General features: G+C 37.5%; 1 protein-coding gene across 1 annotated transcript; it reads right to left on the minus strand.

The window, feature by feature from the left end:
* Positions 1-16,149: 16,149 nt before the first annotated feature.
* LOC124898504 lies at positions 16,150-17,308 on the minus strand. Its single transcript, XM_047412142.1, has 3 exons — positions 17,192-17,308; positions 16,645-16,791; positions 16,150-16,587 (listed from the first exon to the last, which is right to left on the minus strand). Exons 1-3 carry the CDS (start codon positions 17,306-17,308, stop codon positions 16,150-16,152), a joined length of 702 nt encoding a protein of 233 aa, XP_047268098.1.
* Between the last annotated feature and the right edge of the window lie 1,306 nt (positions 17,309-18,614).

The following is an 18,614-nucleotide window of genomic DNA, read 5'->3' on the forward strand; positions in this document are numbered from 1 at the left end:
TGAGGAAGTTTGAGAATAGCCCACAAATTTTAAAATTTTCACTTTGATCCAAATGTTAACTTAATATAACATGAAACGAAGGAAAAAAATGTGTGTTTCTCTCACTTCTCATCCATTGTTATTTTCTCTCTCTTAGCGAGTTTTGTTGTTCATGGTTGCTGTTGCATTATTCATCATCTTCCATTTCATTATCATCATCTTCTACTTCATTATCATCGTCATATTCTTCTTGTTAACCATTGTTGTTGTTGTTGTTGTTACCGCTACTACTGCTACTTAACCAATTTCTTAGGTCAAATTTAGTTTCGTACATCACTTTCCACTTTGGCATTACTTCATAGGAGACTTTGGTAAGTCAAATTATGATTTTTAGTTGAAATTGCCATCTGGGTAACTGCTATTGTGCTATTTTTTCAGCAATAGATAGCACCTGAACATAAATGCAACATAAGAGCAATCTGCTTAAAAAGATCACTCATATGTTGCAATAGATGAACCATTTGTTGTAACGGAAGACTCATATGTTGGATTCATGTTTAAGGTTCTATAGTGATGTAACATGAATCAAACAGATGGATCATTTATTGTAATATATGACCCCTCTATTGAAACAAAGTAAATATCTATTGCAACAGATTAGAAACCTATTACAACAAAACCTAAACTCAATTCCAACAGATACGTCGTCTGTTGTAACAAGTTATTCATCTGTATCAACATGTTAGTTATTTGTTGCAACATGTCACCGTAGAAGGTGGAGGTCCTAGGGGGACGAAAATTGGAAACTCATGTTTGCTGATGTGAGGTTTGGTCTTAGCAACCATGTGCATGATGTCACACTTATATTTTAGGAGATGTACTAGTGATCCCAAGGTTTTCTCTGATTTGTATGGCTAACACGTACCGGGGCTCTTTCATCACAGAAAGCTGAACCTATATAGCACATGGGTGGATTTAGGATGGCAGAGCTAACACAACCCAGGTAAAGGTTTTAAATGAATGCTAAACTCGGTTCTCTTTCCGACATAATATATATATATATATATATGTATATGATTGCATATAGTTATTTACTTTCGTTTCGTATAATGGAATTATTTTATTCTTATTCCCGAGTACATGATAGCGTTCATTTCGCTAACCGTCTTTGGGTGTTGTATCCCCACGCAATGTAGGAACCGACCATACTACTCCTCCTTCTCAGTGACTTGGATTCGGGGATAACTTTGAGTCTGACTAAAGTGGTGAGCTTCTATACTTCGGAAGGCTCCATTTCATGCTATGGATTTTTTTTATTTTTGTTATTTTCTTGGTTTGATTTTGGCTATAGCCAGGGGCATGTACCAACCAAATATTATTGATTTTGGATAAAGGATTTGTCAGGATACTATAGGCATGGGCGATGTCGGTGTTAGTGTCAGCCTTGGTATTGGCATTGAGGTTGACATCGGTTAGACGTTTGACCGAATATTTAGTTGGTTATGGTTATGGAATTTATTAAATGTTTTTCAATCATTAATGCTTTATCTTGCTATATGTTCAAAATTCATTCAACATATGGTAGATGGCGCTTACGGTTGGGTATTGGGGGCAGTCTCCTATTCCGATCGAACTTGAGATGCCCGACACGACTAGGCACTAGTTTGGGTTGTGTCACACCATCATGAATCAATTCACTCATGATGAGAGATGACTTTATGTGTTTCCTTCCTATTTGCTAGTCTTGCACTATTTATTACTAATAGGATCTAATATATTTGTAATTTGAGTTGTTTTTACTTTTTTAGGTAACAGAGCAAATAGAAATTGATCCGTGTTGACATAAAATAGTTGAACATCCCTACCATAAAAGATCAAAAGTGAATAAAGACACTTTTCTTGACCATTACTTCATTACAGTAAAGGGAAAAATGATTGGTAGTGATGATAGAAATGTTGTAACTACCCGAAGATACCCTTTGGACATTACATAGTGCTTAGGACTACAAGTAACCTTGGGATAGCCCATGATATCTATTTAGCACCAAAATCTAAAAAATGTAAACTTGAAACATGATTGAAAATCGAAGAAAACATATAAACTGGGTTCAAATAGATGAACAATCTCAACAAAATATTGCAACTCAGTAACATTCAAATCTATGAGAAACTGAAAGAACACATCATCTAGCTAATCTTGATAAGCCTCTAACTAAAATTAAAGAGCCGCTATGACATACCCTCTCTGACCCAAACGGAAAACATAACATCTAAAATAATAGTAATAAGCATCTGGAACCAACATAAGTTTGGCCCTCAAAATATAAGGACTCACTCACTGGCTGGATATAGGAAATGATGATTGTGGCTAGGGATGAACACCGAAACCTATATTATGAAATAATGTAGCCATACAGAGATATATATGGCCAGTACTTCTAGAATATACTTTGTATGAGCGGGTGAATGCAATAAGTATAACTAAAACTAAACATACTTACAAATCATGCATGCTAAGTGTAAATAGACTTACCTTGATCATAAATACGACCAGAAAGCTGAAATCTCATAAAGCATAAATTATAAGACAATATTCGAATAAAGTTTGCGAGTTACACTTAGTTTCTAAAACCTTCTTTTCTTTAGGAGAATCTCATAATCAACATAAATCATGGGAGCAATATAAAGTTCGATTTCTAAAACCCTCATAGAAAGGGACCAATATACCTTGCTAAGGTATAAAGGATGATTGGGGTAGTCACCTAAACATGTCCGTTTGGACAAGCTGAATAATATATTACACATGCGATAGGACAAGCTGTAGGCCCATTGGAAAAGCTGAATAATAACCTATGGTGGCATATAATTTCTAGGAAATAGGATGTGCTGAACCCACATTCCCTCTAGATGCTAGTGCTACTCCTAAAATAATACTAATGTCCGTACTATATCTATGATGTTTACCTTAAAATACACATGAGCTAATAAGTATGAAAACATAATATGCTTCTGTTTCTGTCTTAAGATCTTAATATTTTATGTGAACTTCATAGCTTGTCTGAAATCATATATCAAAACTGAAACTGTTACTATGCTTCAATGCTGTTGTATGTTAAACCACTAAACTTGAACTTCTTATAAACTGAGTACTTTATCCTCAAATTATAATAATTTAACATCTCATGGAAACTTATTATCAAAATGTCAAAACTCAATACTTGAGATAACTTTAGTGGATAAAACTTAAATAAGCATGAAATCATGGCAAAATAATATGCAACTCATAAAGAAACATTATAAACTCAAGCATAAAAAAAATGGGTATAAACCCTATTTATAAACTTCTTAAATTCAACGTAAAAACTCAAATTTTGGGTACAAGGGTGAAATGTTATCCGTATTCAAACCCCACATACCTGGACTAAGTAAATTCCTTGAAGAAAACTCAAATTGAAACCTTGAAAACTTGAATTTTGGAGGAAAAATTCCTCTTTTGTGTTCTCGAGGTTTGGAAGCTGAGTTATGAGGGTCGGAATCATGTTTATTATAGTTGGGGAATCATTTAAGAGGTAAAATACTAAAAATCCCTCAAATATATCAAATAAAAAAAAAATGAAATTTGGCATTTCTGCTCTTTTTGGCATAGCATGCCCTTATCGTGCCACTACAAGGGTGTGGACGACCTTATCACGACACACCAAGGGTGTGGAACACTCTTATCATGGAAACCAACCGGTGTGGCACGCCTTTATCATGCCAAGCCACTGGTTTTTGCATTAGGGTGTGCCATCCCTCCGTGTCATGCCTTAAATAAAGACCCTTACTATTTTGGGGTCCTAAAATTTTCCCAAGTGCATTCTAAAAATTCCAAAATACTTCATAATGGTCCCATTATCATTCCTTATCATATTTAAACTTAAAAATATCAAAATTAAATCATTGAAATCTTGTGGTCTAACATTATCTCCCTTTTTGGATCATTTATCCTCGAATGAAGGTCGGGAAGGAAAAGTGACCTATCTCATGGGTTTGTTAGGCTGAGATAAGAAACTTGTCTTACTCTAAAACTGAAATCTTTCACCTTAACAATACACTTACAACTAAAAATAACTCATTAGGTATGGACTTCATAGGATAAAAGTTCAAACATTAGTGAATAAAATAGATTAGAAGGAATTTCTTACCTCAAACTAACTCTATTCCAGAAGTGAATAGATGAGCATATCAACTCATCATCTTTTTTTCTGCTTCCCAAATCGCTCCCTCAATCATTTGATCTTTCCAAAGAACTTTCACCGAAGTTACTTCTTTATTCCTAACCTTTGAACTTATCGATCAAGAATTTTAACTGGAATCTCCTCGTAGGACATACTATCTTTCACTCCAATACTTTCAATGGGCACTGCCAAATATGGGTCCCTAATGCACTTCCTAAGCATTGATACATGGAAAATTGAATGGACAGCGACTAATTCTATTGGAAGGTCTAACTCATAAGCAGCTTCTCCAACACACCTCACTACTTCATAAGAACTAATATAGTGGTGTAGCGACCTAAAAATTTGATGGAATATGTGAAATTTATGATTTTATGTGATTTAACTATTTTTTCTTTCCTCGTAGTTGCATTATGGTATTTCTGGGGTGCTGGAGTGATTGACATAATTTCGGATGCAATTTGGTGCCGTTTGTCTGATATTGTGATTTTTGGTGCCTTCGAGAGCCTTATTTTGAACTTATATAGATATCTTTAGACCTTTGTGATAGATGACCAAACGAATTGCATCAGCTGCTTTGGAATATCGATTTTAGGTTAGGGACTTTGTATGGAAAATCAGACTTTTCCAACACATCTAAAGCATCAATTTTAGGGTGGCAGCATGTTTGGTGTGATTTTATGATTTTTAAATATCATTTCTAACCTCGATTTGGAACATTATGATTTTGGGTTTCGGGGATCAACTTTGTGAAAATTATATTTTTTCATAATCATGATATCGCCATTGAGCCCAGAGCATTGAATTTAGTATGGTTATATAGTTTGTTTTCATATATAGGACTCCGAGCAAATCTCTTATACCCCGTCGAAGTCTGGATTAGACCTAGAAAAGAAAAATCTCATGTAAAGAGAAAAATCTACAATATATAACAACTCCCCCCTTTTTTGCCCATTTTGCCCATTCTTTCACCTTGCCTCTTAAGAGTTAAATCCTAAAATAGTGTGAGATCTTAAAAGTAAATATTGTGGGAGCTTGGGAAGCTTGATTAATATCTATTTCTTGATTCTTACGGATTTAAGGTAAGATTTCATCTTTTTTCTACTCTATTTTCTTGATTAATTTCTCAAAACTCCAAAAATCTTAGGACTTGAGTTTAAACCCTAATTCTACTCCTTTTTACTTAAATAATATTTTAATCTTATAATTACTATTTTTCATTAATTTAACCTTTAAAACAACTTCAATACTTGATTTTAACATGGAATTCAAAGATTTTACCCGATAGAGCTTAAAAATGATTTTGCTTCAATTTAAACCTCGTTTTTGACTTGATTTAAATTGAGTATTCAGCTTTAGATTCCTAAAAATATGAAAAACATATTTTTTTAAAAATAAATTTCTAACTTTGGCCTTTTTTTTTGTAAACCTATTTTGGGGGTCCATTTTGACCCTGAACCAAAAGTAGGCAATATGGGTATCGTTGTCTTTGTTTTGACAGGTATATATTTCTTAGTTTTAGTTGATTTTGGGATCTTTCATGGAAAGTAGGGTGGTATGTTCAAAGTGTAGCAGATCAATTTCGGCATTCGAGGTTGGTTATGACTTAACTCTTCAGATTGGGTTGGGTAGTTTATTTATATACCAAAATGCATTTTAAGGGTAAGAACTAATTATGAAACATGTCTATCTATATGTTGTACCCATGTGAGGGGCCTGAATATGATATAATTGTTGAATCTGAGATATCATGTGCTATTTGTGACTGTGTGGGGTATTATGTGATGTTGATAACATAGAATACATGTGAATAATTATATTGTGTTGATCGAAAATGCCTATTATGGTGACTTTGGCGTATTGTGATATATTTATACTTTGTGGGCATATGAATCATGTGGAGAATTCATAGATAGTGGAAATAATGAGTGGATATTGACTCACATGGTTGTTGAATTATAACATTGTGGTTGGTTGTGGAAATACATCATGTGAATTGGTTGTGGAAATTCTCATTTGAATAGCTGTAAATATTACATCATCATTTTCATGTCATTATACACATCATTTCACTTATTTGTTTATTTCTTTATATATATTTGTTGTCATGTATGTGTACTTGATTTGTATGTTATGTTATGTATGTGCTTTGGAAACACTGAAAATACTAAAAACACTGGAAATATTGGAAACACTAGAATGCTGGAAACACTGAAATTACTGGAAATATTGGAATCACTGGAAATACTGAATATTGCTCAAGCCCGTGTGCCAACATCAAGGATGTGTGTCAATCTCGAAGGCTGTGTGCAAATATCAAGGTTGTGTTTCAATCTCAAGGCTGTGTTCTGATACGCCCAAATTACACCTCTCTTACGAGAGAGTAAGCAGTCACTGTCAAATATAGAACCCAACTGGGTTGGGTTTCGAATCCCATAGGGAATATCATGTTTACTAAGTATTGTGACTGTTATTAGACTGTTGAACTAAGGTTCCGAAATAAAGGGGGATTTTGAAATGTTAACAGTGTTCTTTCATATTTATGTCACACAAAAGTCCAGCTACTGAGAGTTAATGTAGATGTAATTTCAACGAGAATAAATTAACTAGGGTTATGCTGACCAAGATGTTCAAATAATTAGGGTTGTGAGTTTGTGTTCGAATTCTAACTTATGTATTCAATTGTAAAAATTATTGAATTCTAAGAATTACCCACATGTTTCTCAACCTAATAAATGTTTCACCCTTTACTTCTCTCAAACTTAAAGGATTCATGCATTATTCAATAACACTCTCATGAGGGTTGATCCTGTTAAGGCATCAACCCGTTAACCCAAAGGGTAAATCTATGGAGTTCATGTGACACTTTTTTTTCCCAACATCCACTTTCTTGTCAAACAAATGGAGTTCATGGGCTCACTTCTCAAGTTTGCAACCAAGAGTTGTCATTATAATGAAGAAAGATTCATGCAATTTCGATAGATGTCAGGAATCAAACTAATTCATAACCCCAAAATAGTTCTCTACATCAAGGCTCCCATAACCCTAGTTATGGGAGTTTAGCTGCTTATCTCCATATAAGAAATCAAAGATATAATGATACTTATAAATGGCCTCAAGAGGGCACTTACAAAAGTCACAATATTGTTCTTCTCAATCTTCAATGGAAAATGTCAAAACTAATAATCAGATCTTAATTTATAAATTCAAATCTCAATGAAAAGTGTACACAACTCTCAATAGAGAAGAAAGCATAAAACTAATGATAAAAATATATGGACTAAACCCTAATACTTGGTATTTATATGATTCAAGAATTGGAGTTTTAAAATTCAAACTCAAATTTTTTGCTTTATGGTCGACGGGTCAAGTAATGGTTCATCGCAGGTCCGACGGTCCATCGCCTGCATCATCGCTGAGTCTCCAGTGACTCTATTCTCTTCTTCTGGGCGACGGGTATTGCGATGGCCCATCGCAAGGTCGACGGTCCATCGCCTGGATATTCACAGTGCTTCTAGTAATTATGCATTTTGTATCTTGGCGATGGTTTAGACAGATGGTTCATCGCAGAGTCAACGGTCCGTCGCCTAGACCATCGCAGGATGTCCAAATTCTATGACTTCTACTTTTGGTCGATGATTTAGACAGATGGATCATCACAAGGTCGACGGTTCGTCGCCTAAGCCATCATTGCTTATTTTACCTCTATTTTGCTTAGATTATCCAAGTTATCTTTCACACTCAGTTCTTATAAAACACACAATTATCCTAAGAAAAAGGCCTAAAATATTTCATCAAAAGATGGAACATCAATACCCACAACTTAAGGCAATTGCTTGTCGTCAAGCAAATCAACACTAGGATACATATATGTAAAACATCATGATGAGAATTTTACAGTAAAACAAAAACAATCATACAATCATTCCACTACCCATTTCGTTATGCTATCTCAACACACATGGATCTACTACTGGCATTAACTACTAATCAGCATATTCACAGCTACAGATACAACACCTCAAAGAAATAAATAGAACATATATAACTCAATATGCCCTCATATCCAAGGAAGTCCACCTCACATCACACAAATTGTGGACAAAACCAAGCTTCTTGCTCTTAGAAAAGAATTTACTAACATCGTGTACACCTATAAACTTGCCCTTATCATCTAATGTTCTCTCATGATTGACTTGCCAAGATCAAATTAACTTGCTAGGGGTTGTAATAAGGTTTTAGGCTTGGTGAGGGTTTCATTTGGATAAGTGAATTAAAGTACAGGACTTTACTCTCTTTACCTTTTTTGGTAGCTACTTACCATAACTAAAGACCCTTTTATTCATTTGCAGTTATTCATCAGCGCTCTTGTCATAACCCAATTTTTTTAAAGATGATAGCTCAGCATCAACCACCCTCAACTTATGCTGATGCAAAAAGTTGAGGTGCAAAATATCTAATTAGATTGCTAACTAGACCAGGGATAGATGCTACCTCTCAAATCAATTTCAACTCAACCTCCTAGGATGCCAGCAATCCAGCAGTAGCCACCCTCAACTTAGGCGTTTTGTCTAAGTTAAAGTGTATAATGTCCATAAATGGACCAGGGCCAAACCTAAGTGCTGAACACCTTCTAGAGAGTGAATCAAACTTATTTGTATAGAAAAACACTAACACCGCTCAACAGGGTTGACAAAGGAAACACAATATTTTTGGTGGGTCAATTATTTGGCTAAGTGGACTAACAACACAAGGAGGCCTACTATCCTCTCATATTGGGTCAAAACGCACGACAACATCTAATGAATTGGGCAAGTTCTAGGTTTACCACTTATGTTAGAACTACACAAATACTCACCCACACAGGCACTGAGTTAGTTTCTATCCTACTAATTCTTGGGATCCAGGTCACATAGCTAGGCTTTGCTTCATTACTAACTTCTAATGATATTATCAAAGTCACACAAGGTTGCATAAAGCTTTATAAAAATGAATTATACAAAAATGAAAAACACAATTTTACCACAATCAGTTGTAATCTATATATATACAAGAAGGTGCTAATAGGAATGGAACTTTTATTTCATGCAACAACATTACCAACAGAACATGTCTAGCGGAAAGAAGATTTCAACCCTAAAATTAATCCTAGACAAGAAATGAAATTGCAACAAATTAATAACAACCTAGACATGGAGATTCTCCTAGATAGCACATGGCAGGAAAAGAATATCGGCAACACAACCCTCTATGGTACAAGCACATACCACCCTAAAGAAAAATAATGCTTTGTCCTCAATGTATATAATTTAAGTACAAAGGAGTGAAAATACTTGCATGCGACTTATTCATCTGAGGTATCTGTGAAGTTTGGTAGGCTCCAGCGTCCTTACCGAGTGTAATTTTGGCCCCTATGGTGGTAGGGGCACTCAAACTCTCTTCCTCCAAAATTAGAGGTATCACCTATCTAACAATGTCTGAATTTTGCCCCCTGACTAGGGCAGAGCTTGTGGAAATACCCACAGCTTCATCCTGCATTCTCTTCTTCCTCTTCTTCTCTAATTTTCTCGAGTTTTTTATCGCCTTATACATATGGTATTCTTCCAGTTCTTCTGGTTTCATGGCTGCAAGTTTTCTTTTCTTCTCTGCTCTTTTTGCAGCTTTTTTAATTTTTTCATCTATTTCTGCTACTCTCTTACCTTTGTCTTTAATTGGTCGCCCCATCAAATCAACAAGTTCTTCATCCTTGTCACTTGGAATCTGCACTGGATCAAATATGGTCGGCTGTGGCTGCTAACTTTTTTTATCCACATCAGCCTGGATTTGTCTAAATTCTTCAATCAATTTTGCAAAGTCTGGGATGGACATGGTATCAAGCTTCGTGTTTATCTGCTCCTCCATGTTGTCCATTATGAGATGGATGTTTTCTAATGGGCGCACTACTTCTTCCATAATTCTCTCAACAAAGGGTTTAAAATTTTCCCTCTATACAGTCAAATGCTTATCAATCCTTTTCTGTGCTCTTATTACTTTTGTGAAGCTTTCCTGGTTCAGCCTGTATTTTGTACGTTGGGGCGAGACTGATACAGAATCTGTTGTCCCCCCATAGGCATCGAAGCTGAACCTTTAGAAGTAATAGGAGGCACGTACGTAGTAAGTGGTAATGGCAAACCTAAAGGACTCTCTGCTGATTTAAAAATTGGTTCTAATTGAGTTTGCTAAGCTGGAGGCCTGTTTACTCGCATATCGAACTTCGAATCATCCCTACTTTTTAAAAAATTCTACTTATGTATTGCCTGGACCGCATTATCCATTCCACTGATCACAGGTACCCTCGCTTGCTTGCATAATTTTGTGATAAGGCATGGAAATGGTAGTGCAGTCTGAGTCTTGTAAGCGCAGTAAAATAACTCATCAAAAATGATGTGGCCAAAATCCACTGTTAATCTCTCAATCAAAGCAGCGACAATCATAGCTCTAGTGAGTTCCATACGGTCATCCCCGCCTGTTGGCATCAACCTCAACCTCATAATTGCCCACCAAAACTTAGCCCTAAAGATTAGGGACGACTTGGATATCTTTTTGTGGGGATTGTATAGCCACGCAGGCTCTCCTCCATTTGTCAGTATCCTGGATAACCACGACTTTTGTTGAGTCCGTGTGAACAACTGATACTCCAAGTCCGATATTGTACCAGGTATCTGATATTCATCCCCGAATAAGAATCTGTTCAACATACGCTCTAAGATGTCTATGTTAACTCTACGAACTGGGACTGTGTCCAGCTTGTTCATGTCAGGAGAAGATTTACCTGGGGGACAGTTTTCTCCAGCAATACCAAATAATTTGTAAAAAACTCACGTCCTAAATTTGGTTGATAGGATCCAAGTTGTCTGCTTATCCACGTCAACTCATGTTTATTGAATCGACGTTCCAGTTATGGGTACTAGAGCAAGTTTGTTGTCATAATTTGATGTTCTTCAAAAATAGTCCTCTTGTTGGCTACCCTATTTGTTGGTGCCAACCCTTTGTAGAAATGCTCTCGAGCACCCTCAACCTGCCACCTTATAGCTTCTCGCACTTGGGGTCCTTGTGTCAAACCAAATTTGGGTCCCCTTGTTCTAAACTTTTCACTTGGTCGGGGTTAGATACTTCAATCCCTTTCTCAATCGGTCTTAAGCTGGAGCTACTGCTGCTAATACTTTTATCCTCCTCTTCAGACAGGAAGGATTAAGAGATGACTTGACGATATCACCGGGTGTTGTGTGTCGGGGTATCTGTATCTTATGATAGCCCTTGTCTGGCCCCTTGGCCTCTACCTCTACCCCTGGTGGTTGGTAATTTGTTTACCATGACTAGAAGATAGAAAAACTTATCGACCAGCGACGGCTAGGGCGATGGTCCATCGGTACTGCGATGGTTCATTGACCCAAACCGTTGGGGTTTTTTTGGTAACTTTGACTCTGAGAAAGTGGCAACGGTTTTAGGCGACGGGTCGTTGGGTATACGATAGTCCGTCTCTCTGACCGTCGCCTGCTATTTTCATTTTCAAGCATTATTTCGGTATTTTGTCGAACACCTTACATACACTTTATCCAAGGACTATTTTTATGGCATTTATATTAATAATACATATCCACATTTTTCCAATTTTTGTTCCATGAGTTACTCAAACTTCCCCCAGGACAGTGTACGTTCGGTGTTAACTCACATTATCACCACACAATACCAAACATAAGAAGAGAATTGGTTCACTTGATTTCATTCATTTATTCCATTGAAGATTAAAGAAAGATAGAGAGTGAAAAGGAATTCATACCTTGTTATTGCAGTACACTAGTCTGACTTAGCACTTTCAAAATAGGACGCTGTATGCCACCATGTTTTAGAAATGAACCTTTTGTTGCTTGTGATGGGGAGCAATAAAGAAAAGATAGAATTTAAATAGATAGGGAAGAGGGTAGTGAAAAGTCTTCAGAGAGAATGAAAGAATTCAGGTGTGTTGAATAGTTTGGGAGTTACTCAACCGCTTCAAGTTATCTATATTTAAAACCATTTGGTTCCGATAAGAATGAAAATTTTGGCTATTTAAATTGATCCGACCCGACTCGTTGAAGTAGGGTTATGTGCGAAGGTTCATGTGGTTGTCCATCGCATAATCGATGATTAGTCGGGTGACCCATCGATCTATTCCAGATAACTTACCTTGGGGTATATTGGTGATGGTTGAGTCGACGGTCCATCAACTATGTAACGGCCTATCGGTCAACCCGTTGTGATTCTTATAGTAACCTAGTTTCTGGACTTGGTTGTGATGGCTACCTAGACGATCCATTGGGTAACCTATCGGTTACCCCCAAACTTTCTCAGCTTTTATTTTCCTGCACTGTCAAACCTGTACACCTACATAAACCCTTCATCTTGTACAAAACAACAAAACAAACCCCAAAATAACTCAAACTAGTGCTTTACAACAACACACTGTGGGTTGCCTCCCACTAACACCTGATTTATTGTCGTGGCATGACTCAGTTATATCGATTACTCAGACTTTATTGAGATAGACATTACCAATACTCTTTATCAAGTCTTTTGGACTGATATAAAGTTTTAATCTTTGCCCTTCACTTTAAAGACACTTCCATCATTATTTTCAAGTTCGACTACTTCAAATGAGTAGGCTTGATTAACTTTAAACGGGCTTAACCAATTAGGCTTAAGTTTACCTGGGAACAGTTTGAGTCTGGAGTTGAATAGAAGCACTGAGTCATCTTTCTAAAATTCCCTCTTTTCAATTCCGCGATCATGGTATTTCTTCATTTGTTCCTTGTACAAGTCTGTTTTCTCATAAGCTCCGAGATGGAACTCATCTATCTCATTAAGCTACCCTAGTCTCATATTTACTGCCTCATTCCAGTTAAGATTAATACGCTTGAGTTCCCACAATGCTTTATACTCTAGCTCAATCAGCAGATGACACGTCTTTCTATAAACTAATTGGTATGGCGCTATGACAATGGTTTCCTTGAAAGCCGTTTAGTATGCCGATAATGCGCCATCCAACTTCCTAGACCAATTATTCTGACTAGCATTTACAGTCTTGGCAAGGATAACTTTGATTTCCCGATTAGAGATCTCGACTTGCCTACTGGGTTGTGGGTGGTATGGAGTAGCCACCTTATGCTATTTGACTCCATATTTTGCCAAGGCGGCTCTGAATATCTTATTTCAAAAATGTGATCCTTAATCTCTTATGATGGTAAGTGGTACTCTAAAGTGAGAGAAGATATTTCTCTTTAAAAGTGCAACAACCCATTTTTCTTCATTATTCGCCAGAGCTACAGCCTCAACCTATTTTGACATGTAGTCAACAATAACTAGTATGTACTTCATCCCAAATGAGCTAATGAAGGGCCCCATAAAGTTAATGCCCCAGACATCGAATAGTTCAAATTTTAACATCTTGGACATTGGCATCTTATGGAACTTTGAGAGAGACCCTTGCCTATGACATTGGTCACATCTCTTTACGAACTCGTAAGCATCCTTGAATAAAGTGAGCCAATAGTAGCTGCTTTGAAGCACTTTTTGGGAAGTACGATCACCAGTATGGTGACCTCCAACTGGGGAAGCATGAGTCGCTTCCATTACCTTCAACATCTCTACTTATGGAATGCACTGTCTAATAATACCATCCGCACATCGCCGAAAAAGATATGGCTCATCCCAGAAATAATGTTTCACATCATGGAGAAAGTTTTTCCTTTGATGAAAGGAAAAATTCTCTGGCATTAATTTACTTACCATATAGTTCGCGAAGTCAGCATACCAAGGTACTTTTTTGAGAACTACAACTAATACTTTCTCATCCAGAAAGGATTCATCAATTTCAAGCTCGTCTTTTACTGCCTGCTCACCTTCATGTCTGGATAGGTGATCAGCCACCTGATTCTCACATCCCTTGTGATCCTTGACCTCAAAGTTAAATTCCTGAAGTAGAAATACCAACCGGATCAACCTTGGTTTAGCGTCCTTCTTCGCCATTAGGTACCTCAAGGTAGCGTGGTCAGTGTGTACCACTACCTTATTACCTAGCAAATATGCCCGAAACTTCTTTAAAGCATACACCACTGCTAGAAGTTCCTGCTCCATCACCGTCTAATTCTTCTAAGCCTCATTTAGGGCCTTGCTTGCACAATATATTGGATGAAACAATTTCTCTTTCTTTTGTCCAAGAATAGATCCAAGTGCCACTCCACTGGCATCACAAATAATCTCAAATGGCTTCGTCCAGTCAGGAGCAACAATAATTGGAGCTTCCACTAGCTTCAACTTAAGGCATTCAAAGGCCTTTCTGCAGTCATCATCAAAATCAAATTTGGCTTCCTTCTCTAAGCTTTTGCAAAGTGGGTTTGCAATCTTTGAGAAATTCTTTATGAATCTGCGGTAAAAACCTGTATGGCCAAGAAAACTGTGTACCCCTTTGATTGAGCTAGGATGGGGTAATTTCTCAATCACCTCAACCTTTGCCTTATCTACCTCAATGCCTTTAGCTAAAATTCGATGACCGAGCACAATGCCTTCCTTCACCATGAAGTGGCATTTTTCCCAATAAGGATATGGTTGAACTCTTTACACTACTGTAATGCCCGACTCAAATTTAGCAAGCAAAGCTCAAAGGAATCACTAACAACCGAGAAATCATCCATAAACACCTCCAGGGTGTTTTCAACTATATCAAAAAAGATTGATATTATGTACCGGTGAAAAATGGCGGGTGCATTACATAACCTAAAAGGCATTCTCTTAAAAGCAAACATACCATATGGGCATATGAACATCATTTTCTCCTGATCTTCAGGAGAAATGGAAATCTGGTTGTCACTGGAATATCCATCTAAGAAATAGTACCAACCCCTTCCAGCCAATTGGTTAAGTATTTGATCCATTGAGGGCTTTCGAAAATGATCCTTCAATGTCCACGAATTGAGTTTTTGCTAATCCATGCATAACCTCCACCCAGTAACAGGTCTGAGTGGAATCAACTCATTCTTCTCATTGGTCACCACTATCATGCCCCCTTTCTTGGGCATGCACTGAACATGACACACCCACATACTGTCCGATATAGGATAAACCACTTCTGCATCTAGCCACTAGATGATCTCCTTCTTCACTACCTTTTGTATAGGTGGGTTTAAGCGACGCTGGTGCTCAGTAGTCGGGATACAATCCTTCTCTTGCTGGATTTTATACGTACATACACTAGGAAGAATGCCAATGATGTTTCAAATTGTCCAACCAATAGCCCTCTTATATCTCTTAAGAACGGAGATAAGGGTTTCCACCTGTTTCTCACCCAGATCAATGCAATAATAACAGGTAATGTATTCCCACTGCCCAGGAACACATACCTCAAATAACTGGGTAACTCTTTCAGCTCCAGGATAGGTGGTTCTTCTATAGAAGGCTTAGCAGGTGGATTTGTAAGATTTTTGTAAGTCGAAATCCAACTTCTTGGGTGTATATGAGTAAGAACCCATGCCCATCAAGGCACACACTGTCTCCTCATAATCTTCAATACCATCCTAATCAAAATTTATCAACACAACTGCTAATGTCTCAATAACAAATTTCTTTTCAATTGGCACTTCCTGCTCCTCCTCATAATAGACATCCACAGTAGAAAACACACTCATTTCTTTCTGCTGCTTCATTGATTAACACACATCAAATTGCACCACTTTATTATTTAGCCTAAATAAGAGCTCATTAACTCGCAAATCAATTAGAACACTTCCGATTATGAGAAAAGGTTGACCCAAGATTATGGGCACCTCGAAGTCCACCTTAAAATCTAGAATAACGAAATCCATAGGAAATATGAAACTAGCAACCTTCACCAGCATATCATACAAAATACCAACAGGTCATTTTACCGACCTATCCGCCATCAAAAGTCAATGTCAGTGTGTGTGAGATCTCCCAAACCCAACATTTTGTAAACAGCTAGTAGCATCAGATTGATGCTAGCTCCCAAGTCGCACAGAGCTTTTGCAAAGTCAAGAGGTCCAATAGTGTATGGGATAGTAAATGCTCCCAGATCTGCTTTTTTCTGCACCAGAGACCTTGTGGAAATAACACCACAATTATAATGATTGTCCCTAATCTCAAAACTAACTGAACGCTTCTTCGAGATGAGGTCTTTCTTGAACTTTGCATACCCAGGCATTTTCTCCAATGCCTCCACCAATGGTAGATTAATCGTCAACTGCTTAACCATTGCTATGAATTTTCTAAACTTTGTGTCATTAGCCTTCTTCTTCAATCGATGGGGAAATGGAGGGGGTAGTTTTGGAACAGTGGTAACTACCACTTCAGCCTCCTTTCCCTTATTCTTTTTTAACTCATCAACCTACTTACTGTTGGATGGTGCATCATCAATTACCTCATCCGATTTCCTAGACTCTATCTGATGATAAATCTCTGCATCTTCAATGTCATCTGCTACAATATCAACCAAAGGCTTGCCCATAGAAGGGCTTGCCAATACCTTACCACTTTTAATAATGATTTCTATGTAAGAGCCATTATTCTACGGATTCTAAATAGTATCACTTGGCAATGTTCCAGTCTTCCTCTAATTTAACACTGTCGAGAGCTAGCTCATTTGTTTCTTCAACTGCTTGATAGAGGTAGAGTGCAAGTTTACCAACTGACTCGTAGAAGACAATTCGATCTTCATGGTAGTCACCCCAGAGTTGGTAGCTTCAACTCCCTTTAATAATTTTTCCATCATGTCCTCCATGAACATCTTTCCAGAGCTAGTTGCAGCATTATCTCTACTTCCAAAAGGTACATATACCCACTCCTATCATTCTTACCTTTCCAGTTTCCTTGATCCCTATCCTTGTAACCAGTCTTGTCGTAATAGTTTTGACCTTGATTTCCTTGGCTATTGCCTAAAAAATCCCCTGGTTATTTAAATAGTTAACTTCTTCTTCCAAATCAGAATCATCTCTACCTTTGGCTGCAACAACTTTCACTTTTTCTGTCTTTGCAGATAATAAGTTCTTGTTCAAAAAATCCATCTGCGTCTTCAAGTGTGCCATGACTTTCCTCTTTTTTAAGTGTTTCTATAGTCATATCAATAGAAACAGTATGGCTTGCCACCACCGAATCCCTGGTATGCTAAGCTCTACTTTATTTGGTCATCCGATCAAGAATCTCCATGGCTTCTTGAAAAGTGAGATCCACAAATGATCCCCCCTGCAGTATTATCAACAACTAGCTTTGTAATAGAGTTCAATGCTCGATAAAGAGTCCCATCAGATGATATCTGTCATATTATGATTCGGATACTACGTCAAATTCTATAAGCTTAAGGGGCACCTTCTTATCACACAACACTCCCTAGGCGAGCCTCCACTTCATCCAACCTGCTCCAATACGCTTAGATGCATCCTCATCAATCTCACCATTTCCCTAAATCATAGAACCAAGAAACTTAAACCTATCCTTCTTACGAACATCCTAGGATTTCAACCTCAACACCACTTTGTCCTCCTGCCTCAAGTCACTAAACTTGTATTCCAAATACTCCGTCTTAGACCTACTCAACTTGAACCCCCTAGACTCAAGGGTTTGCCTTCAAACCTCCAATTTGTCATTCACACCCCTCCACGTCTCATCAGTCAGTACTACATTATCAGAAAATAATATACACCAAGGCGCCTAGCCATGAATACTCCACGTCAACACGTCCATCACTAACATAAATAAGAACGGACTAAGGGTCGATCCCTAATACAACCCTGTCTCAACCAAAAAATGCTCTGAGTCTCCTTCGGCCATCCTCACTCGGGTCTTCCCTCCATCATACATGTCCTTAATAGCTTTGATGTACGCCATCGGGACCTTTCTCACCTTCAAGCATCTCGAAAGAACCTCCCTCAGGACTTTATCATACACCTTTTCTAGGTCAATGAACACCATGTGTAAATCCCTCTTTCTTTCTATATACTGTTCCAACAATCTTCTCACCAAGTAGATTGCCTTTATTATCAAGCGACCAAGCATAAATCAAAACTAATTCTCCAAAATTGACACAACCCTCCTCAATCTCCCCTCACCTACTTTCTCCCAAATCTTCATAGTATGACTCAGCAGTTTAATATCTCTATACTTGTTAGAACTCTGAATATCACCCTTGTTTTTATATAATGAAATCATTTTACTCCATCTCCAAACCTCAGGCATTCTCGCAGTCTTGAAAATGTTGTTAAATAAATCAGTCAACCACCTTAAACCTGCCCCACCAGCATACTTCAAAAAATCCACCAAAATCTCGTCAGGACCCATCGCCCTACCCCTTCGCATTTTATGAATCGCCTCTATGACCTCCTCAACCTTAAAACA

Source organism: Capsicum annuum, chromosome 5 (assembly GCF_002878395.1).
Source record: "Capsicum annuum cultivar UCD-10X-F1 chromosome 5, UCD10Xv1.1, whole genome shotgun sequence".
NCBI classification, from domain to species: domain Eukaryota; kingdom Viridiplantae; phylum Streptophyta; class Magnoliopsida; order Solanales; family Solanaceae; genus Capsicum; species Capsicum annuum.

Coding starts and splice junctions, on each gene's coding strand:
- LOC124898504 (XM_047412142.1), bottom strand. CDS start 17,308: ATGGCACACTTGAAGACGCAGATGGATTTTTTGAACAAGAACTTATTA. Junction 16,792..17,191: donor ATTCTGATTTGGAAGAAGAA/GTTAACTATTTA, acceptor TAGAATCCGTAG/AATAATGGCTCTTACATAGA. Junction 16,588..16,644: donor AGTCTAGGAAATCGGATGAG/GTAATTGATGAT, acceptor AAAAAGAATAAG/GGAAAGGAGGCTGAAGTGGT.